Source organism: Centruroides sculpturatus, unplaced genomic scaffold (genome assembly GCF_000671375.1).
Source record: "Centruroides sculpturatus isolate CEXI.00-Female unplaced genomic scaffold, Cexi_2.0 scaffold1489, whole genome shotgun sequence".
Lineage (NCBI taxonomy): Eukaryota > Metazoa > Arthropoda > Arachnida > Scorpiones > Buthidae > Centruroides > Centruroides sculpturatus.
In genome coordinates this window covers 90,595-116,402 of record NW_019385678.1, presented here as the reverse complement: position 1 = coordinate 116,402, position 25,808 = coordinate 90,595, and the positions used below count along the sequence as shown (strand labels likewise).

General features: G+C 28.8%; 1 protein-coding gene across 1 annotated transcript in view; it reads right to left on the bottom strand.

The window, feature by feature from the left end:
- Positions 1–4,270: 4,270 nt before the first annotated feature.
- Positions 4,271–25,808, bottom strand: part of LOC111641134 — a gene marked incomplete at its 3' end in the record, with an annotated part of 42,476 nt that continues 20,938 nt past the window's right edge. The window contains exons 4-6 of the mRNA XM_023387255.1: positions 16,494–16,748; positions 10,996–11,455; positions 4,271–4,734 (exon numbers count right to left, since the gene is read on the bottom strand). Coding sequence (XP_023243023.1) covers positions 4,271–4,734; positions 10,996–11,455; positions 16,494–16,748 — 1,179 coding nt within the window. The remainder of the gene's footprint in view (positions 4,735–10,995; positions 11,456–16,493; positions 16,749–25,808) is intronic.

Below are 25,808 nucleotides of genomic sequence, written 5' to 3'. Positions count from 1 at the left end.
ACTGCTTTTTATTTTATAAAATCCGTCTTCTTGCACCACCAGAGGGCCTTTTAAACAATAGGTAGTCTGTTAGCGTTGGTCAGTAATAGTCCAAATTCAATACGAACGTTTGTTTCTTGAAAATTTGATCACGGTTTAAATACAGTATTTACTTTTAATATTACCGATATGTCATCGAACAGAAAACGTGTTGTATTATCATTAAAAGACAACTTAAAGTATTTGTTTCGATTATCCGGATTTTTCCTTATCCGGACTACCTTCATCCCCAATTAGTCCGGATAATCGAGGTTCTACTGTATGTATTTTAAAGGAGAAAAAAAAAAAGTTTACATTAAATGCTTATTACCAACAAACTCATTTAAATTAATATACTGTATATACACTGTTCAGTTATATTATTATGATTATGGCAACCTATCCAGTATCCAGAATGTGTCTTTCACAGCATATATAACTTAACAAGTTGATGAAGGGATGATAGGGGTATCTGTGCCCATGCAGATTGTAGTGTGTCCTGGAGTTCCTGCAGGTCATTTGATGGACGATCCATTCATCTGATGTGGCATAAAGGTGGTCCCATAGATGTTCAATTGGTTTGAGATCTGGGGAATTTATTGTCATGGAAAAAAAGTCTGTTTCATACTCCTTAAAACACTCATTAACAATTCTGGCCATATGGCTTGGTTCATTGTCTTGCTTAAAGATACCTGATCAGCAACAATCAATAGATAACCATTTGCATTCAGAAGTATCAGTGGACCCAATTCATGCAATGAAAACATTCCCTAGACTACACTGCCATATCTACCAACTTGCCTCCAGTCAACAATCATGTCTGGGTGTTTGTTCTTAGATGTTTCACATCTGATATGCCCATCCACTTGGTGGAGCAGAAACTTTGACTTGGAAAAGCCACTCATTGACAATCTTCCAGGTCAAATGTTGGTATTGCTGTGCAGACTGGTGGTGTTTTTTTGCAATGAATGAGTACCATTGTAGGAGAAGACACTAACAAAGAGACTTCCAGATGTTCACATCTCTGATTCTAATGAAACTTGGTGAGCATGTAGCCCTAAACACAAATAGTTCCTTATCAAAATAATAGGACCCACTTCTCAAATGTTTCTGAAAAACAGGCCTTTAAAAATTGAGTGTTTAGCTTATAAATCTAGAAGATCTACCTATCCTTGGAATGGACATAGCTGACTAGATAAGATTCTAAATACTGGAGCTACATGATGTGGGTTCGATTATTTGCAACTTTGGTTGTTTTTAAATGTGTAACATAGTTATTTTATTATTTTACCATATCTTTAGCACTATTATTACTATTCTTATTCCTCACATTTAAAGCTTATAAAGCGAGATTAAAAATTGTGATGGTATTTCCTGTTTAGCAAAAATGAAGTTTCTGTAGATTTAACTCTTTTAGGTTGTTTCTTTTTTTTCTTCGTATTTATTTTCAGATGTGATGATATTGTTTTATTTGAAGTGTAACAAACATGAGTACAATAAAATTGTCCATAACATTAACAATAAAAAAAAAATGCTGAAATTACGCTATCCAATTTTCATATCAGACTTGTCTTTTCATCCACGTGCAGTAACATCTGGAGATTACTTACTCATGACATCATAGTATGTAACCACAAGCAAAAATATATGAAAATAAATACAAAGAAATAAAAACTTCATTTCAGAAAGTCCACTATTTCAAAAATGCCAGCATCTTTGCCCAAAAGCCAATGCTCATGTTTTTTTGAAGGTCTGATAGATAGCATACTTTATCCATGGTAACTATACTTATGATGGTAGTACCAGAAGTACCTGACCTAACAAAGACACAAAAAATTTGGGAAAACATCTTTATTTCTCAACATAGTCTCCTTTTAGCTCGATACACCTTTCCCAGCAATGTTCAACAGCTTCAATATCCTGTTTATAGTGAGGAACATCAAGCTTCTCAAAATAGCCATCAACCGCAGACTCCACCTCTTCATTGTTGGCAAATCTTTTACCACTGAGCAATTTTTTCAAGTTTGGAAAGAGAAAATAATCTGAGGGGGCTAAATCTGGCAAATAGTGTGTGTGAAGAAGCAATTCGAACCTTAACTAATTGATTTTGCCACAGCAATAACAGATGTGTGAACTGGTGTATTGTCTTGATGAAACAACATTTTTTTTCACCAAATGCAGCCATTTTTTCTTGATTTCATCACTCAAGTGCTGCATAATACTCGCATAATATTCACCATTGATTGTTTTTCCTTTTTGAAGATAATCAATGAAAATTATCCCACATGCATCCCAAAAAGCTGACACCACAACCTTGCCAGCAGATAGAACTGTCTTTGCCTTCTTCGGAGCCGATTTTCCCCTTTCGGTCCATTGTTTTGACTGTTCTTTTGCCTCAGACATGAAGTGATAGACCCATGTTTCATATATTGTTATGAATCAACACAAAAACATAGCTTTATTGCTGTAAACATCACCAAACACTCGATTGAAACATTCTCAAGATGCTGTTTTTGTTCCATTATGAGCAAACCCGGAACCCATCTTGTGCACAGTTTTCTCATATCCAAATTTTCAGTCAAAATGCAATGTACGTCACTTTTTGAAATGCCTACCACGTCTGTTAGCTCTCACACTGAGTCGATGGTCATCCAATACCATTTTGTGGATTTTCTTAATTTCTGGTGTGATCACCTCATCTGGTTGACCACTGCAATGTTCATCTTGGCAGCTCATACAGCTTTGTTTAAACTCTGCCATCCAATATTTTATTGTTGTAAATGAGGGAGCAGACACTTCCAGAGTAGAATCTAACTCAGCTTTGATATTGGTTGGACTGAGACCTTTCAAATGAAAGTATTGTATCACATAACAATGACCAATTTTTTCCATGTTTACAAGTTCACTGAGATCATTCACTATTGATTGATGTCAAACAAATACTAAACAATGTAATGTCTTCAAACTTAAGCTTTATAAGGTTGGTACTTTTGACCATAGTAATTTTTTCAAACAACTACTGCTGTCTATATGTCAGGTTGAGTACTTCTGGGATGACCCTCATATGTATGTCAAACATTACACAGTGTATGACTTTAATGTGTGCATTAAAGTCATACACTGCATGCAAGAGTTTAATGGAACACTCAGTAGATACATTTGATTTTTGCACTTGGCAATGGTTGTACTGTCCAATCACATTAGTGATTTTAGTATAGTGCAGTGCAGTGGTTCCCAAACTTTTTTGATTCTAGGCTCCCTTGCTAAATGCAGATTTTCCCAAGTTGCCCTATGTCAAATTCCAACAAGTACATTAAATTCTAACATTATAAAAATTTTATGACATTTTGTGGCACCCCTATGACGAAGCCGTGGTACCCCAGGGCGCCGCAGCACATACTTTGGGAACCGCTGGTGTAGTGTATTCTATCATATTTATCAAATACAAAACTAAATATTTTATTTAAACTAATCCCTACATTAAATACAGGTTCTCTCCTACTTATGAACAGGTTAAGTTCCCAAGGTTTTATTATAAGTAAGTCAAAATGTCCATAAGTTGAAAGCTAACCTAGAAAGTACATTTGTACAGAGAATAACAACTTATTGTTAGTATTTAATCCTTCAATGTACTTAATAGAATATATTACACTTGTTTACCTGATCACTACTGCTTAGTAGCAGATGTTTCAAATGTTTTTACACCTAGTGCACTTACTTTTATAATGTCCAGTTTAGTTTCTAGATAATAGAGCAACACAATTTGCATTTATCCCCACTGCTAGATTTACTATTATGTTTTGGATGAATTTTTGAAGCACTAATCATAAAATTAAAAAAATTACAAAACAATAGCAGCAAAAAACATCATTACTCAACATCACAAATTTCAATGCAACATTATTGAGTGTCAAGAGAACTTCAGAATTTGCATGAAATTTAAATTTTAGATACACAAACAAATTGTTTTTAAGTCTGAAAGGTCTGAAAGTAGGGAGACACTTGTATGTATCTTTTTTGTCATTATCCAACATATATTAAAACTGATATATAAAATTTTTATGAGAGATTACAAAATAGAGTTTTATTAAAAGGATAAATATGTTAAGAATATATCATATAAATAGAATTATAAAATATAACTCTGTATATTTTATAACAGAGTATATTTTTATTTTATTATTTTAATTTCATAAAGTTAAAAAAAATTAATAATTAACAAAATGTTAAAATAAAAAGAATGCCATAAAAAAAGTTTTAAAAATATGAAATACCTTGCTACATTATTATCCCAACCAGCTGCTCTATTTCCGTTATTAACCACATCATGACTAGATTTCTGATTAGACACAGGTTGTTGATTAACTTGGTGGCAATCTAAATCTTGTCCAAATTGGGGATCAAAATGTCCCCATACCCAGTTATCATAACCGAAAGTTACTCCACTACTGCTACCACACCCAACTCTAGGCCAAGTTCTCTTTCCATCATATGCAGATAATGATGAGAATAATGAAGATGAAGTCTGACCAGCAGGATTAAATCTGGCTCCAGGCCAGGGTTGAGATGGTGGAAGGTTTCCAAACATATCTCCCACAAAGGCACTCTCTGGAGGTAATAAGGTTTTGTTAGAGACCTGCTCTCCTGGTTTATATGATAATAAATTTATAACTTCTTCTAATTCAGCAGTATCTCCTAATTCTTTTTGCGTACTTTCTGCAAAATGTCAATAAACTATTTTAGCATTTATTTTGTTTCAAAAGTTATGATTATTTTAATTATTATGATTTAAATTAAAATGTTAAACTACACAATAATATTTAAAAATTAAAAAATTTCTAATTTTAAAGTGTATAATTTTAACTTAGTAATATTTATATGTAATAACTACAATAATAATAAACACAACAATTAACACCTAACTGCTAATCCCAGCACTGAATGAACAAAAATTTTAATGCTTGAACATTTTTGGCTGTCTTTTAGAGACCCTCTTCAGGATGAAACACACAAAAAAACAGTTCTATCATTTGAAAACTTCTAACTGTCGAATACAGCTGTGTTCCAAATTTTTAAAATACTTAAACGATATACCATACGATATAAAAATCGTTATATTTACAACATAAAAATAATTGTTTTAAAATATCGCTATGCATAAATTATTATTATATCGTTGTAAAAATTAGTGTGATGTAAATGAATTGTTTTCTTTTACAAAGCCAAAAACGTTCCAGAATTAAAATTTTTGTTCATTCAGTACTGGAATTAGCGGTTAATGTTAATTGTTGTGTTTAGTATATAGTTCCAGTTTACTTGTGCGAGTTTTTTGTCTGATACAATAATAATGCATAATGTTAACAATTATTTTTCTAACAAAACATTTTTAGAACTTTAGAAGTGTTGAACACGAGATTTTTAGAACTGTTTAATATTTTTTTAATTTGCATGGTTTCAAAATTGGGCAATTTAAATCAAAGTTCTCAAACTTTTATATGTTGCAGTATCTAAAATACTTAACTTTTTTGAGATTTTGGCTTTTTCTGGTAATATCTTCTTTCAAATGTACTATTTAATTTTTCTATAAATAATTCTTAAACTGAACAACTCCAATTTCTACTGTTTCATTAACTTTGGAATGATAATCAAACAAGCTCAAAACTTAAATATCATTTATGGAAACTGTCGTTCACATTTAGGACTCAGCAGCATAAGAGCTAACCAAACTTTAAATATCTCAAAATAAAATGTACAAGATTTAGGTACAAAAACAAATTTTGTAAAAAAAAAACTGTGTATGGAATATATACTTTTTTTCATTTATCAAGATAATTTTATTATTATATAAAATATATATTTAATAACTACCAAATTATTTTTGTTTAAATAGTTCTTTTACAATCATTCAATAAATGTTTCAAGAGTTTTATTCTTATTTCATTAATTTTCAAGTGATTTTACACAGTAAAGCACAAGTCTAATAAGTGTGAAGATTGTCCAAGTTGAATTAGTGTGTTGTTTTCTCTGAAGATCCTTTCTGCATCATAGAGAAAACAGTAATTTTATTACGATCAGCTCTATATAGAAGTTTTACTGAGATTACTTAGTATGTACTGTTGAATTTATTATTAGGGAATAAGCTCAAAAATTTCATGACAGTATAATACACAGTCTTTAGTAATTTACTGCCTACGGTAATAACTTTGACTTTTGGATATCATTAACTATAATTTTGTTATAATTATAATTTTTCTATTGTCAAAAAATTTTAAATTATTGTACAATTCTTCAAAAAATTTCTCCAACTTATTCAAAGTCTGAGTTGCCAGGAGTTATATATAGATCTAGCTAATCTATTATCTTCACATGAAATTAAACAGAAATAAAATGTGAATTTTGAAATTTTTAACGAGTTGTTCTTAAAATCATCACAATTATCTAATGCTCAATCAATTCTGTAGCAATGCTAACAATAATTACCTAATGTGTAAAAATTACAAATTCAAACAAAGCTATAAAACATACGACTGAGCAACCAATTGACTGGTGTGAATAACGTTTAAGTGACGAACATTTTCGTTACCTCTTCTGGGCACTTCAGGTCAATTCTTAATTCAAATAGGTTGGCTGTTGACATTTGGAAATAAAGAAGTACCCAGAAGGGGTAACAAAAACGTTTGTCACTTAAACGTTATTCACACTGATTAATTGGTTGGTGAGTCGTAATTTTTATTTACATCCCAGTGTTGTGCAGTTAAACAAAAAACAGCAACACACTGATTATTGAACACTCAATTACATTATTAATAAAATGTAATTAATTAGAAAATTATAAATTGTAAAATTTGATGTCTATTAAACTTTTTTAAATTAAATTTTAACTAAAAACAAATCTTGGTCTCCAACAGCAGCATGCAAGATGTATTGTGAGTTGATGCAATTTTGTCCATTATGAATCTTATTTTTGTCAGTATGCTCTTAATTTTAGTTCTACGTTTATATACTGCCTCATAGAGAAAATGCCACATTATGAAAAAATGTTCAAAATGAGATGAAACTCAGACAAATAGAGAAGCAAGTTTAGAACAATCAATTTTAATTTCAAATAATTAAACATCTCCTGTGGCCCAATACAGAGGATCATTAGTAAACAGTGAGGCAACCATATTTGGTGATACATTTATTAAAATAATATGGCATTGATTCAATGAGTGCTTGAATACTATCTTGGGGGTGATGTTGACCATTTGATACTGACTTTAGTCCACAGTTCATTACAAGGCTGTGAAAGAGCATTTATTCAACATCCAATTGTATCCCACAGATTCTCAATTGGAGAGCAATGATCAAGCTGGCCAAGGAATCACCTGGGCATCTTGAAAAGTATGCCTACTGATGTTCATTGTGTGTGACCACACATTATTCTGCTGAAAAATGGTATTGGGTATATTCTGAAGATATGATAGTACAACAAGTTGCAGCACCTCAATACCCTAATTGAGCAGGTTCATGTCATCTGTGTGTCCCTGATATATACCAGAGATGACTGGCTGTTGATGCTGATGATACCCTAAACTATGACTCAAAATGTGACAAATTGTGTGGCACTTCAAAATAACAGAAAGGTCAGCCTGATTGCCATGTTGCCTCCAGATTCTTGCTTGGTAATCATCACTGCTAAGACAATCTTAGTTTGTTGCTGAACAGCCCACTATCCCATTCATAATGACAGATAGCTCTGGAATGACACTACTGCAAGCACTCATGACAATGATGTGAAAGGCAGTCTTCACAAGAGATGGCTTGACTCCAAACCTGCTTTAGCCAATCCATAAGAAACTGTCATTGATGATACTGGAGCAACCAAATTTATTCATAAATTGTACAATATTTTCAGCTGTGGATTGTAGAGCTCTTATTACATGGTGCTGGATGCATCAGCCTATGCATTGCAATGTTTGTCTCAGTACTCCAGTTCCATTATGATGATGCACATTTCTTTCTACTGGCCATCATCTCCAAATCTGACCCACAGTTATGGCATCCTGTAGTCTGTGTTAAAATACAATGCATAAACCACTTGGCTGTATGTAGATCTATGATGAAACCTTTAGTAAACTTGTCCATTTGATGAAATGGCTCTTGACAGCATCTTCATTCATTTTATCCAGACATGAAGAACAATGACACAAAACAGTTTCCTTGGGCTTGACAACAACTCCAATGTTAGTTTTACAGACTGGTTTTCCCTGTTTATCATGCTCCCAGATTATGTGATTAGCCTGAAACTGCATCAATTTGTATAACTTGTTTGTCTGAATATACCCTGAAATTTGCATAATGCTGTCATAAAATCTTTTATAGTGTGGCATTTTCTATGAGGCAATATATAATAAAATTAATTAGTAAATGTACAGATCAATTATTAGTGTACATGGTTTTCAAACAGTAATTATATATCTACTGACACTTTAATATCTTTAATATATATAGCAATTATTTGATGGGATATACAGAAATTATGGGATAGACAATTTTGAATTTAATGGTTAGTAGTACTGATGGTCAATTTCATTTCAATTATAACCTGGAATGTATCAAATATGATTTTGTCTATTGAGGAGCATGGTATAGGAAGATGTTAGAGAACAATTTTCCTATAATTTTCTTGACATATAAGTTCTAAATCAATATTCAATGCATGCATTAATCAAAAAAATCTCAGTTCAAAACATTCAATGTAATAGAAGGCTGTCTGTACTCAGTGCAGATAAATTTTTTGACATTAGTGATTCAATGATGTAGTCCTTCAAAATCAGTTCAGAAGTAGGCACAACAGCATCACTTTAGAGTTGCAATACACATGCAATGGTACAGAAAAAACTTAAACTTTACCCTATAAAGTTACTGCAGTACAAGAATCAAAGCAAACAGATCATCAAAAGTGCAGACATTACTGCTGTTGGTTTCAATAATTTTTCAAAGACCACACTGAAAACATTCTTGACATTTTTTACTGATAAAGCATGAATCCATCTGTCAGGCTACATAAATTCTCAGAACAGCAGCAAATCCAGTTTAAATCCTTCTTTTTAAGCAAAAAATTGTCTTACAGATGACAATATCAGCAAAAAAAATAATTTGCCCCATTTTCTTTTATGACACCATAAACACTTATTACTTCAGTGATATTCTGAACCTGTTCATTGATGAACTAAATGAGTACAAAATAAACAATGCATAGTTTCAGCAACATGACACCATAACACACAGTGCTTGACAATCAATGACTCTCATGAAAAACTTTTAATGATTGTGTAAGCTAAAATCTTGTGACTTCCTAGGTCCCATGATTTAACTTTTATTTTTGGAAAACTGCAAAATATGCATGATGATAACTCACATTCAAGAACTCTTAAGCTACAATAACAGCTTACACTGAAAGCATAACAAGGAAAGAATTTTTTAAAAAATGCTTGACATTAAGATTAAAAAATAAATAAATGCATGCTTAAATGCTAATGAAGGTCATTTTCAACATCCTTTCTAAAGAAAAACCACAAATACATTAAAAATGTACTTTAAAAATTACTGTGAATAAAATATATTAAAGTGGAACTAAGTTAGGTGGATATTACTTTTTAAACACCTTTTATAATAGACATTCTATATTTAAAGGAATCTAATAAAAAAAATCTTTGAAAAATCAACAATTATTAAAAATAAAATTCACAAATTTCATACTGAAACTGGAGTTGTTAATTTCTAATGCCACAGTTATGTCAGTCTAAATTCACGATGATCTAGTCTAACATGTTCAGATAACAAATAGTGACACTAAACTATAACTCCAAACAAAATAAAAAATAACAACTTGCTTTAATGAAAAAATTAATAGATAAATAAAAATTAAAAATTAATGATGAATTTTATTAATTAAAGCATTTAATTCACTCTGTCCTGCAGACATAATCAATGTCCATTATTGCTTGGGCCAGACTCACAATAGAATGATCAGGTGATGAAGAATAGACATATCCAGAATAGACTGCAAATGAAAAATACTTGGGAAACTCAGATATGATTCTGGATCTCCAGAACAATAGGTTGATGCCTTCACTACATTGGCTATCCAGTAATTTCCATTAAAACATTTCTCAAATATAAATAAATAAAATTTATTAATTTTTCTCCATGAAAAAATTTTTCCTTTTTTTTTAAATACAGTAGATTAAGTAAACAGTAGTTAATACAGACATTCCTTGTGAGATTAGCAAGAGTGCAAGATTACTGTGTGTGTATAATCCTAACACTTACCAAAGGCAATGAATGACATGACCTGTTGCCTTTTGGTATTGATTCTTTTTGGAGGAGGTAAGCAGTAAACAGTATGGCATGCTGACATGCAACACTGTACACAGAAATTAAATCAAAAACAATAGTATGTGTGACATGACATTTTTACATAGGGATGCTGACCGTGTGCTGTATTTTAAACAGAAACACACAGGTAATCATACTAGAGGATATGCTAGATAATTGATGGCTGAATTAGTAAGAATCTACTGTGTTGATTATATACTTATTCAGCAAATAAGGGTCGTAGATTTAAATACTGCTCCGCATATACTTTCTTTGGGCCATTCAAAATTTAATTATTAAATCGAATACTCAAACTGTAGTGACATGTATGTTACCAATGCTGATAAACTTTCATGGACTATTAAATAACTTATTTAGTAATAATTTTAAAAATGATATTTATAATCATGCAAATTAGTAAATTTTACACTAAATTTTAAATTGCTTTCATTTTTATAAATCCCAAAATACTTCCAATTTCTTTAACACTGTAGAAAATAATTAAATGAATTAACTCATACATTAAATTAAAAAGTTGTAATCACTACAGAAAAAAATCATCAGTAATTTCTCTTTAATTATTAAATTGTATAAAATATTAAGAATTTTACTAACCTTTATGTGAATGCTGCATTTGTAAACCTGTAGCTGAAACAGGACTATTTCCTAAAGGTCTAAAATTATTGGCAGGCAACCAAGTTGTGGGAGGTGAACCAGCACTACCCACAATTTTTCCCTGATGATTTAATGATTCAGATGATGCTAATGAAGCTGCTGTTTCTTGATCTAAGAAATCAACATAAAATTGGCTATGAGAAATATCAGGTATGTCAGTTGTTCTGAAATTTCCAAATTTCATCAAGTGAGCAAAATGTTTCTTTATTGTTGTAATTAAATCAGAAAATTTGGAATTTCCATTCAGATCACCAGTTGACTTGTGTTCTGTAGTCCTATCTAAACTGACTCCAAAATTATCAAGAGTGAGATTCTTTGAAAGTTTAGATAATGATTTCCAGGCAGAGAAAGAAAATTGAGCCTGAAGCTCAATGTATGAAAACAAGCATATACCAATAACCTATAAATACATAAAAATATTTTAATAATTTTTTTTATTTTGAGTTATCAATGAATATTAATAAAAATATATTAATATTTTGAATGTTAATAAAATATAAAAATAATTTTTAATTTTAACAACAAATGATTTACAAAGAAAATACAGAGAATTCACTTATCTTCAGACATTAATTTAAAACTATAGTCAAAGAAGGTAAAAGCAAGCATTAAAAAATAGATTTAAACTGCTACTCTGAATATCCATTTCAAAATCTTGCCAACTAAACTTCTCTTGACTAGATAACAACATAATATAACTTCTATAGTATTTCCAGAAATCTCTCCTTTTCAAGATAAGTTTCCCAAAATCAGAAATTTTAATCTATTATATGATAATTATCTTTTAATATCTTTAGTAATTAATAATTATGATTTAGAATAATTTAATAAGCTTTTGATCAAAGATTTATTGACCTATCAAAAATTGTTTAAGTTATATTATTTACTATTCTCAAATTTACAAGCTATTATAATTCAGAAATTAGTATTATGAAAAAAAAAACAATATTCAATAGTATTTATTTTTGAAGTACTTATATATATAAAATGTGTTAAAAAGTACTTATATATATTATTTAAAATTACTATTATTTTGATCTTTAATTAAAACAACCAATCATACTACATGAAATATTTCTCTCTCTCTTATTTATAACATGATCCACTTGAAGATCACTTTTAAAGATATTTAACTTGGATGAAATAGTAATCTTTATTATTATTTTAATCATTTTTTGCTTTCTTTTTTTCCAATGAACACCAGCTTTCAAGTAAAATATCTCCTCTACTATAGCTGTAATTTATAATTAATTCTTCTTAATGGAAAAACTACTCAATGAAAGATCTTTATAACATTAAAAGATGACATTCAAACAATATTTGATATCCAGACTTTAATAAAAAGTATAGATATATCTGCTTATTGTAATCATAGATATTACCATCATTTGTTTAATGCTAATGTTATCAAAATTATCATGCTCCAAAACATACAATTCAAATACTTTTATAAAACATGGCATATTGTAATTACAGTTTTGGTTATAATTCATTATCTTTAGGAAAATAGCTATTTTTAAGTTGTCATGTCATACTATTAGCTCCAACATATAACAGATAATATGCAAGCATTTTCAGTTGTCATTATCAGTCTTAAAAAAATGCTTTAAATATTAAATATTAATTACTTTAATCTTTATTTTCTTGCACTTACAGTAGTTAAATAAATAACATTTGTTACATCAATTGTACAATAACTGTTTTAAAGATAAAATGGGAGAAGGGCAGAAAAAGAATACTGATGAATTAAATAATTAGTTAATAAGTTAACAACAATTATAATCATCCAATTATGATAATATTGCATTGAAATATAAAGATTTTTCACATAAAAATAATAATTCTAAATAAAGAATGCCCCAAAAGAATGTATACAAACTTTTATGGTTGTTAACTCAATAAATTTTTGTTCATTTGAAGTAGGATCAATGTGGGTAAATATGAGAGTCCGAAAAATGGGAAAATATGAGACAGTTGTGAAATTTGACTTAATCTATGTCTGATCTGTCCAGTACTAATACAAAATAAAGTTTATTTAGTGCTTTTTAACATATAACTTTTCTGAATGAAAATGATTATGATTTCATTGAGTCTTTTTAATTTTTAAGAAACACTACAAAAATAGATGCAAAAACTTTTCTGTGAGTTCAACTAACTTTAGCTCTGTACATGTCTGCAAAAGACATGGATATTTAATTAGAAATTTGTATGTAGTATATAAACACAACTTTCAGCTGCTAGTTGTTTTTATTGCATATATCATTTGTCTGAGTTTTGTGCATTTCTAAATGAGATAAAAAAGATTTTATTCACCACTCATTAAATTAATTTCCATGAAACTTTTTTACTTCAGTTGTGCTGTATCATAGTAAAAATATTTCTTTGTTCTTATAGGTGTGAGTTTTGAATGAAATAATAAAGATGCCAAACAATTATCAGAGAAAAATTAAAAAGTAGGGTCAATGTGGATAAATATGAGACACTTTTCAAAACTGATGAATATATAATCTTATCTACTTACTTCTAAATATCATGGAGCAATATTTTATACAAAAATGTCTTGCATTTAACCTGTAGTAACTCATTATTAACATCCCTGTTGGCATAGGCAAGTCCTTATGGTGATTTAATGGTCTCATTTTTCATTTCCCGGTATCTCATATTTTACCTTTTGAAAGTAAAATATGAGACAGGAAAAAAAAATCTTTTGCCCAACATTTCTCATACATACAGAAAAAATGAATACTCCATTAGATTTTAACACTCTCTATTAGACCTTGTTGTATATTTCTCTTTGTAAAATACTAATCCTAACAAATTCCATTACAAAAGTTTTGAAAGAAGTGCCTCATATTTACCCACATTGATCCTATAACTGTTTGAAATAATGGCTGAAATGAAACTAAGCTTTGAGAAAGAAACTCTTCTAAAGTGCTACTGGAAGTGTCAGAATTTAAGTAAACTTCAAGGACAGTTTAAAAAAAAGTTTGTTATCCACCAATATGACTCACCATTGCTCAAATTAGAGATAAATTTGAAGCAGATAGAAATGTTCCAGATGAATACAAATGTCCATAATCCCCACAAAAGAAAACAAGTTGCTGGAAACTTACCACAGCATCCAAGGAAATCTATTAAACAAATGGTTTGTGAGAGAGGAATTTCAAAACTAAATGTTCATTGCATTTTGAAGTGAAGCATTTTATTTCAACATTAGTCCATATCCTCAATGATGATGGTCATCATGGAAAGTTGAATTTTATGTGTACCTAGCAAAATGTGCAGAGGGCACAATTTTCAAACAAGATGTTTGGAGTGATAAGACTACATATAAGTCAAATGACTCAATTATCAACATTGCAACTTTTCAAATGTAATGATTAGTTGAGCAATTGAGAATCCACATATTACCAGGAATTAGTGTGTATGAATTGCCAGCAGTGATTTCACTGGACCATTCTAAAAGAATGTGCAAATATCAGATTTTATGTTCTGCTTCAAAACTCATCATCAAAGACATTAAACATATTTCAGCAAGCTTACAGTGACATAGCAATGAAGAAATCACAGTTTATGAAAAGCATAAATGTTTCTGTAACAATTGTTTTCGTGTTTATGTGTGTATGATGAACACTATAGTGGCTATTATAGCTTCTTCATAACAATGTGCCCATACATCAATCTTTAATTAATAAGGAGTGATATGCAGTTTTTATATTATCAGATTAAAACCATTAGTTTATATCTAGCACTACCTAGCAAAGCAAAATATGACATCACTAGAGAATTCTGTATATTCTCATAAAAAAACAAAAAGAGGGATCTGCTTTCTAAAGTTTTAAGAATGCCAGCAAATATGACTGTACAATAAAGCTATTTTAAAGAACATTTAATTTAAATAATGGTAATACTAATGATTCCTGTATAATAAAGAAATTCTAGGAACTTTTAAATCTAGTAATATATACATGTGGCTGATTTCATTTTTATAAATCAAACTAACGAGTTTTCAGAGAAAAATATGTCAACTTAATTATTTAAACATTTTTATAATTAAAACAATTAAAATGTCAAAGCCATTTTTGGGACAAGACTATGTCTCAGAGACTCAAAGCTCGACTGCACACTGTTTTCCAAGAAAAGAGAAAAATGAGTACTCCAATGAGGAAAAGTTGACACCAGTACTTGGGGTCCTGGCATAGATTACAGTGGGTGTCGTAACCACCATGGTTATGACAGGTTGCGTTGTCACGGGCCTGGTCTTGGCTACAGTAAGTGGGATCACTTTGACGTTCATGGCAGGTCTCATTGTCATTCTCCAATCTTTAGTATCACTGGTTTTGAGCACAATTGTTCAAACTTTGCTGGCCTCAGCCATGGTCATGATCACAAGGCATTTTCAGTGAAATTAACCTATTCAATGTCGAAATTTCTCTTTTGTTACATATCGTCCCAGGCTGAATTTTTGTTGATACCTAATGAAAATTTCCCATTTTTGAAAAAAATAATTGTGGCTATTGTATTGTCCAAAATTATTTTTTTAGTTTGCACAAACAAAATAAAAATATTAGTAAATATAAAAACAAAAAAATTATATTTTGGAAGTTAGTTTTATAATATAAAATTATAACGATTAGTGCCATCTATTTTCAAAAATGTTCCAATACTCAAATGAGATATCTCAGGTGAACTAGTCAAGGTCAGCACATCACAAGCAGAGATATGTCGGGAATAACACGGGACAGGTAAATGGGTTTTTCAAAGATTCGTTTGTCAAAATTCGATTTCACAACATTCACATTTTGAACTTCCCCATGCATGCATTTGTCAAAATTCGATTTTGCAACGTTCGCATTTCCAACTTCCAAATGAACAACACACGCGCAAATCTTGCACTAGTGCCTGTTTATAGAGTGTTGTCATTTTATATTTTATTTTGACTCGTTTCTCAGTCCCCTGAGTACCTATAAGTCTGATTTTTTTTAATGTGCACATGATTTGGGCACCTAATACTCTGTACCAAATTGTACTATTGATTGCAACTACTGACATGTATTCCTTCATACCTCTAAGGTGTGTACCTGTTGACGGCAGCATGATTTTATAAACAAGACAGTCTTGTCAAGATATCTCAATGTTTTAAGTTAAGAAATACATTTCACAGTTTTTACCAATATTACAAAAATTTATTTACATATATCTAATGACAATTAAACAAATTAATTTATATCCAGTCAAATGTATATAGTCTCTATCTGAAAATATTCATCTTGTAATTAAACTTGTTTAAATTCATACTTTTTTGACAGTAATAAATAATATGTGAAATAGCTTGATTGTTATTTAAATATTCTATTTATATTTAAATAATTACACAAGATTTCAATAGATCATCACAATAAGATTGAAGTTATTTACTATCATAAAATGTAACTCACTTTAATGCTCTCTGCTAATGCTGTAGTTTCAGTAGTTAAATGATCACCTTCACCTTCTAAATTATTTAAAACATCTTGTAACATTATTAAAGTTTTTGTTTTTACATCTGCACTTGCTCCAGCTGTAGCTTTGCTCACATCCTCCCAAGCACCTAAAAACTGAGTAGCAACATCTCGATATGATGGCACATCACGTACAGTCTGAAGCAAATTCCGAGCTAACATGGTACCAGCATCACACAAAGAATTAAGAGCCTAAAATATAGTTTATAAAAATAAAATTTATTAAAGAATATTAAATTTTAAATAACAAACAACATTATCATTTAATCTAATTCATAATTATAGTAATAAATATTTCTAAATTTCATTAATCTTTTAAGATATTAAATAATTTTTTATAAAAAATTTAAATTAGAAAACACTATGTTGATTCAAGTTAACGACAAATTTTATATGACAATTATTATTATATTTATTCTCAGACAAAATTGAAAAAGATGACAACATTACTGTATAATGTGTATTGAACCATGTGAACTAAACATTAATGGACATGCAGTTACTATCAAATCTGATATAAAATACACTATTCTTTGATACCAAACTAAAGATGCAAGTACTTTGGAATTAGTACAATTCTTGATACACTATTATTTTATCATAATAATTAGGTTTCATGGAAACAGAATATTAATTTGGTATTATTTTTCCATATTTAATCCTGGTTAAGCAATTCATTTGGACAAAGCTATGGAGGCCAAAACATATTTGAATGTTTTGAAAATGTTGAGTTAGCCATACTGTAGCAGTACTTTGATAATTCATATCTTTATCAACAAACAACAATCCAGTACATACTATTTACGTTGGAACAGACAGAATCTACACTTTTAATCCTGAAATTAAAGTTTTACAGAGTTAAAATTTACAATATCAAAATCTGGATGAACTAGATCATTAAATATCAAGTGCTAGAGAAAGAACACCATTCAAAAGACAAGATTAACTGGTTACTACTTTAAAAGACAACTGGAGAAACTTCTGAAAAATTTAACAAAACAAATAAAACTGTTTTAGAAAAACAAAGATTAAGAACTGTATGTATGTATGTATATATATATATCTATGTATGTATATATATATATATCCAAACTTGAGTTATACTAATAATCAAATGATAGTTAATGTGGCTCTATCACTTGATTATTAAGAACTGTAACAAACAGAACAGAAACTTCAGCATTCATTACTAATTTTCCAGTTAATAAAGAAATTCATTAGTTTAACTACTATGATATAACATGATTATACTAAGCATAAACTTTTCAGTATTTATTTCCTTCATTAAAGTCAATAAATGCTTTCTGATATACTTTTATTAATTGAATCACGATGTATACGTTATTAGTCATTACATAATTTGGTCTAATAGTAGCAGTGAGTTTTGGTACTAATTTTTTTTAATGAAAATATCGTCCACATTTCCTGAACAGCCACTATACCAAAATTGGTGCACTTGGACTGCTAAATACAGGATGAGTCATAAGTCTCCATACAAATGGTGAAAGCGGTGACTAATTTCTTTTTCATTTTCAGGAAGGTGAACCAATTGAAAAGAAATGTCACTAACAAAGGAAGAATGGATTGACATTATTCTGTTGGCATCATATCATACCATTTGTATGAATAAAATAAACATTAGTCACCACTTTCACCATTTGTATGGAGACTTATGACTCACCCTGTATATCTCTAAACAGTGTTGTACAGGGTGTACTTTAATTACAAATCACCCAGTATATGAAAAGCTTATTTCCAAAATGACATATCTCCAGAAAATGCAAATTTTAAATAATTGCTTTAAATGTTAAGATAAAAACTTAATTATTGGTACAGCACTTTATTTTTATATTCTGAATATAGGTTTAGCAGTGGAAAAAATCCTGAGGCAAGGGAAATGAGGGAAATGGTAGTTTTGGTTTTCAAATCATGGACTTAAACCACTTTGAAACAAAATTGCAGCATTTAAATGGATAATGTAATAAAAAATAACAAATACATGGTCAAAAAACTTTTAATATAGAAAAACAAAAGAGAATATACAAAATAAGATACAAAACAAAAATGAAAATCATACGAACCTTGTTCATATGACTGAAGGTAATAAAAACAGTGTTTAAAAAATATACTAATTCCAAAAGAAAGAAAATAAAAACCTAATTATTATATAAAATTATTAATAAAAATCATTGTAATTGTTCTGTCACAGTACAGTACCTATTTAGAATCAATTACTTTCTAAACAAGAAAACAGTTTTTATAAAATGTAATAACATTTTATGAAAAGTGTTATTATTTGCAGTATGCCCATCACTTATTCCCAGTTTATTTAAAAGTTTCTTCACATCATCTATCTTCTCCAGCTTAAGTTTATTCCCCAATGGTAACAAATCAACTAATAGACATGACCATTTTTTAACTCTTTTTAACATTGTATGTTTGCACATCCCTGATCTATCAGAATGGTAATGTTTGCAACAAACATATTTAGTGTTTATTCTGATTACTTTCATTTCAGATACTTTAAAATCCATTTTTGACTTAGAGTGAATGAATTGCAAGTTTCCAATTACTAAGTTGCCAGTCTTTACCAAGAACATATACTTGTCCTATACACTCAAAAATTTTATTGTAGTCTTCTGGTAAAAGAAGCAGTTCAGTTTTTCTTAACATTTCTTCCACCCTTCAAAGGCCCTATCTATGGGAAAATAACTGACCCTGTACCAGATATGTAATCTCAAAAAATACACTATCATATCTGAAAGTTTACTGCTAATAATGTGTAATTTTTGTCTTCTGCACCGCATCCATCATAAAATAAATTAATTTTCTTGATTTTGGTTTTCCTTACATAAAAAAGTATGTGACCTCTTTCTAGCATATCAACTAAATACTTTTTGAACTTCTTCAAAAAATGTGGCCATTATTAAAGAAAAATTAACCACTTTCTAACTAATATCAATAGTAGTAGTAGTAGTTAGTCAGTGTGGGCTACACTGACCATCTACACCAACCTTAAAAATAACACCTTCCTCTCAAATTTCACACAAAGCAGATGTTAATAGGTGTAAGCTTAGATAATTTACAGTCAGTTTCTTAAATTTAATATGTTTATTTTTGAATCAAATAACAATAAAATACACACACAAAAAAAGCACTTTCAGAATTCCATGAGTATTTACATCATTATAAAGAAGACAAATGGATAGTTTTTGATGTAATACTGACAATTTCACAGTTTTAGAATAAAAAACTGATTTGTTTTTTTAATTTGCTCTCTAGAGAAGGATGTATAGCCTCACTTAAACTGGTATGCTGGCATTCCCCTGAGTTAAACCAGCATGTTGGCTTTTACCATATGGAAATAGCTGATTTCCTGGTCTCCCCTGGATAGACTAGCATACCTGTCATTCCACAAAAATACAGTATCATTTATATGTCAAAAGAATTGAAAATTGAAAAAAAGACCAGTCTTAAAGAGATCAAATAAAGAAAAACATCCCTATATCATGTGCTTATAAACAAGTCATTCTTCATTTACAGACAAAATATTTTCAATCTATACTAGATTCAAATAAAAAAACTTTATAAAACATGAAATTCTGAAAAGCTATATTACAAAAAGAAATGTTCATCCACTCTGATATATGCTATTACCCCATTGACTAGAACATATTCCAAGGGGTCAGCAAATGTAATGCTGAAGTCTCATAGTAAAACAATACAATGTCTTACAAATTAGTACAACACTTTTATTTTGCTAAAAGACACATACTAATTTTCTAAAATTTAACAAAAGATATTATATTTGAGTAGAATAACCTAATTTAACTGAACCATTTTAAAATCCATAGAAATAAATCAATAGCTTTCATTTTACATGGTACATAATTTTGAATAACACACATTACCTACTTTTATCATTTAACCATAAGCAAATTTAATGTAAAATAATATTCATAATTTTCATTGCACTTGGTATAATGGTTTAGTACATATAGTAGAGCATCGACTATCTGAAACAATTCAGAACTGGGGTTGTTTGGATAACTGATCATTTATGAAAAAATATATTAAACACAAAACTGTACCATATATATTTTGTATCACACGTCTTACAAATACATGCCTTACATAAAGTAGTATATTAAAGTAGGCCTACAGCTTACCACTGAAAACTTGGATTTGATGACTGGAATAATTTTTATTAACTGATGTTTTGGTTGATTGGTATTCAGATAATCAATGCTCTACTGTAATTGTTATGAATAGTAAACAACTACAAATTGATCTTGCAAGATAGCCATATAAATTACTTTATTGTGTTCTACAAGTTTAATGTTATATGCCATGAATGTAAGAATTTTATAAAGCTCTTAAAGCTACATCTTTGGGTGATTTGCTGAACAAATTTTTAGTGAATCTAATATAGTATGTAGAATTTCAAAATATTCACACAGTGGAAGAGTGTATAATAAAAATAACAGTAAGAATAAAAATAAACAGAAGTTTGTTTTAAAATATCAGTTAATTAATTATGAATGTAGTATTTAAATGTTATTTTCCATTGCTTGAATTTTTGTTTTTCTGCACTGTGGGTCCAGAACCTATTGTATGCCATTAAAAATCACTCTGCACGACATGAGTTGCCAATCACTGAAAATATCCCTTCAATTTAAAATATTACTAAAAAATATAAATATAATTAACAAATAAATATAATCTTATAATATAATTGAGATGGGTTGATAATGATAATAATAAGCCCAGAGTCCAAACTATTAGGAGTCAAAAGTTGAAATTTGGCATACAGTTACGGTACATCATGAAAATGCACTCTAAGAAGGGATTTTTCAAAATCCCCCCTGTGGGGGAGAAGGAGAGGATTAAGGCTTACCATGAACTTGGCTTCTATTATACTATTTTAGATTTGGTTTTTGTGTTTTTGATTGTGTTTTAATAGGGCATGCCATGAGAATGCACATTAAGAAGGAATTTTTCGAAATTTTCACTGTGCGCTGCAGGGGAGAGGGTTAAGGATTACCCCAAAGAACTCAGCTTCTACTGTCCTATTTTAGATGTCATATTTGCATTTATGCAAGAAATCGAATGTATTTTTAGAACCTTCTAAAAATTCTCAATGATAGTAAGTGTTCCATCATATATAAAGTTGACACAGGGAGCACATGCACATAAGTTCGCTTTATTCTAACTCTTCATCTTAATGTTTGATTTCATGTTCAAATTTATATTTATGAATGTTTCTGGAAGATCCAGCTTATTTTAAACCAGAAATAACATTTATTTTTCATCACTTACTGGTACTACGCATCGGTTAGTGGTTGCAGTGAGTCTTAATTATCATTATCCCAGTTTGGTAAGCAGATATCTAAAAATTTTCTAATTAGTCTCATAAGTGGAAGACCTAATTCTTGCACTTGGTGAAAATGGGTAAGATAGTCTATAATCTAATAATCTTAATCTTTGCTATTGTTACTTTTTGTCCGAGCAATGCCAGGCTCATCTGCCAGTTAAAATATAATTTATTTAATGTTGATACTACCATTATCTCACATCTTTTAAGACAAATTGGCAAACTGATAACAAATATTTAGGAGTGAGTTTTAAAAGTAAGATAAAGATTTTAAATAATAAAGACACCAATTTTGGAACAGATCTATGGTGAATGTTTGATATCTACAGTTGGAATAATTTATTATAACAGCTTGGAGTCAAAAGAAAACTACTAAAAATACTATTGTAAAGAAGCTAAAAAATAAAAAATATTTTAAAAAGTAACAAGCATCAGTAAGTCAGTAAGGAGTTATCAACTGAATTATGTAATGTATGGATGTTGCACAATAGAATTCAGAATTTAAATGAATTAAATATGACTGTAATATCCTCCCTTATATGTTATATCTTACTTGAATAATTATCAATTTTTTCACATTTATACAACATACAGAAAAAAGACTTCAAAGATTTCAAAAATAATTCTGAAGATTTTTATTGTTCTAGGAAATGATATTTTTATGAAAATAGATTAATTAATTTTGTAATAAAAATACTTTTCCAACAAAAAATATTATTAACTATCAGAACATGTTTTGATTTGTTAAGAAATTTATAGTTACATGAAAGTTCCCTTATTTCTGTAATAATTTGCTATATGTATTTAATCTATTGTATATGATAACAGCCTATAATAGTTTTTTATATAGTCTTATATTATCTAAAAAAACTTTTTGCAACATTTCACTAATTTAAAAAAATTCAATCCAACCTACAACTGAATAATTTGCATAAATATTGCAATTGTTTAGTCTTGGTCCTGGAAAGAACAATTAAATAAAATTATTTATATTTAAATATGATTAACTATTTTTGCTTTGAATCTTTAAATAAATATATACAGCATTGTGAAAATGTATTATTGTTCTTTTTTAATTCTAAATTAAATTTCACTATGTTCTGAAATTTTTAAAAAATATCATAAGTACGAACTTTTTCTTTTAAAAATTATTATTGTTTTAACATATATACAAAACTTTTTAAACTATAAATGCCAATTAGTAGTTTTATATTGAGATATAATTTAATTTAAAAAATAGACTGTATAGATTTTGAAGGAAATGTGACCTTGAGATGCCATTAGTTGTTTATATCAGTTGTAAAATTAGACAAAGTAGAAATGTATCATTGAAATATTATTACAATATTCATTTTATGACTTAATCTTTAAATTTATATTCTATATTCGATTTTAATCACAACAAAATTAAATTATAAAATAAGCATCTTTTCTTTATAGTTTGATATATACTGTATTTACTCATGTATAAGACAGGGTTTTTAATCATTTTTCACTGTTTCAAAAACTTAGGTCATCCTATACATGTAAGAGAAGGATTCTTTGTGTTTTTGCAATAATTTCTGTGAACTATGTATAGTTACTTCATGCTGCCATTATAGTTCTACAGTCTATCATAAGTTGGCACCTACTGTAAACAAACTAAGTTAAACAAAGAGGGGTGTATTAGTTTAAACCTATGTCTATCAATTAAAAACCACATTGCATCTCATTTGTCCACAGAAAACAGTTCCTTGTTATTTATAAAATCATTAATGAAATTAGCAATGATTATAAACATAGTTATTTCATATATGTTAAATTGTTATTTTTAATGAATATTAGCACATTCTGAATCATTAAAAATAAACTTTTTCCAGTCATGCACATTATAGTGTTTTGGTTCTTTTCCATTCATCACATATTAAGGCAAACATGGTTGTTTGCCTTAATATGTGCATTTGATAATATTTTATTTGTGATTAAATGAAATAATTAGATTTATTAATACAATTCAAATTTTTTCTTTATTTTAATATTTAAAGTCACACCTCATCCTATATGCGAGATCATCTTATACACACAGAGGTGGATCTAGGTTTTTCAGGCCTAGGGCTTATTGAAGTCCAATGGGACCCCATTTTTTGTTAATACAAATAATACTATAAATTATCATTATTATTATATTATTAATATTAACTATTTTTTACTATACAATAAGTGCTCATTGTTAATGAAAAAGTATTAAAAATTTATGATGATAAGTAAATTTTTGTGGGCCCTTGACACTTGTTGTCCCAGGACTTAAGCCCTATTAGTCCCTATGTAGATCCACCCATGTATTATGAGTAAATACAGTATGTTTATTATAAATTTGAGAAAAGCAACTTTTAATTAATATTAAAAACTTCTAAATAGCTAAAGTAAAAAAGCACTCATTTGACTGCTTTAGCAAACACTTTACAACACCAACATTGTGAAAGTATAATATTACATTAGTAATGTAAGTAATAAGTAATAATACATACACAAGTGAAATTTGCACTTTTATAAAATAATATAAATTGTATAATTTTTCATGTTTTTCTCTTATTTACTAATTGCAATATTCTATACATTTTTGTTTCAAAATTTATTAACTATTTTTCAACCAAGTTAATTAAGAATTGTTTCTGGCTAAAAACTGATATTATAATCATTGACTAAATAATTATTATAAACTAAAATAATATCAAAATTATTTAAAATTAAAATTATCTATTTCATACTTATGTTTAATAAAATCATGAATGATAATGTAAATGATGGAACTGAAAATCATTACTTTTAAAATATTTTAATGCCTTGTCATCTTTTCATATTCTAAGTTATGTTTGAGAAAAATAATTTCACATTTGCAGATGAGATCATCTTAATTTCTTTATATTAAATACAATTTAAAATTCATCTCTATGTTTATATTCTATGTATGTTGATAATGCGTGCACACATTGAGGTAATATTTTTTAGTGTAAACACAAATTTCGCATTGCAATATTTTTTACAATACTGGAATGCATTGTGGTTTTATATAAGCAATCAGGATGCAGAATTTCTTGTTGTGGCTATTTCTATAAAGCCACAAAGTGGTCTGGTCATTTTTTCCCAGCTCATTGAGCATTTTCAGTCTTTGAACCTAACATATATATTAACAGCATAATTGCACTGCATGCATACTAGTTTTATACACAAAACTAGTAGACATTAGGCTTTTAGAACAAGATTTAACATTACTTTAAAAATTCTAGTGATAAAGAATTAATGTGAGAAATATCATATTAAAAAGTATAGAAATATTTTAGACATTAAGAACAAAATTATTTAGTTATTCATCTGGATTTGAAACAATTAATATAGAATAACCTTTGAAAAGGTTTTTCAGTACATGAATTTATGTAACTTTTTGAAACTTTATTCTGATGTAGCACACATTGAGGTAATATTTTTTAGTGTAAACACAAATTTCGCATTGCAATATTTTTTACAATACTGGAATATTTTTTACAATACTGGTAGCTTAAGATTATGGTCTTTTCCTTTCTGAAAACATTTACATATTAATTTTTTTATTCTTATTTCTGTAAAGTAAAATGTTTACTGGTTTGGTAATTGGTAGTTTTGTTAAATATTTTTATGAAAAAGTAACATAAAGTAACACACATATATATATATATATATTAATATATTAACACTAGCAAGAGAAAAAACTATTAATTAATNTATATATATATATGTGTGTTACTTTTTCATAAAAATATTTAACAAAACTATTTAAAATTTAATATATATATTAAATTTTTCACTTTTATAAAATAAAAAAATTTTAATTTGGAACATTTCATTCATTACAGTACAGCAAA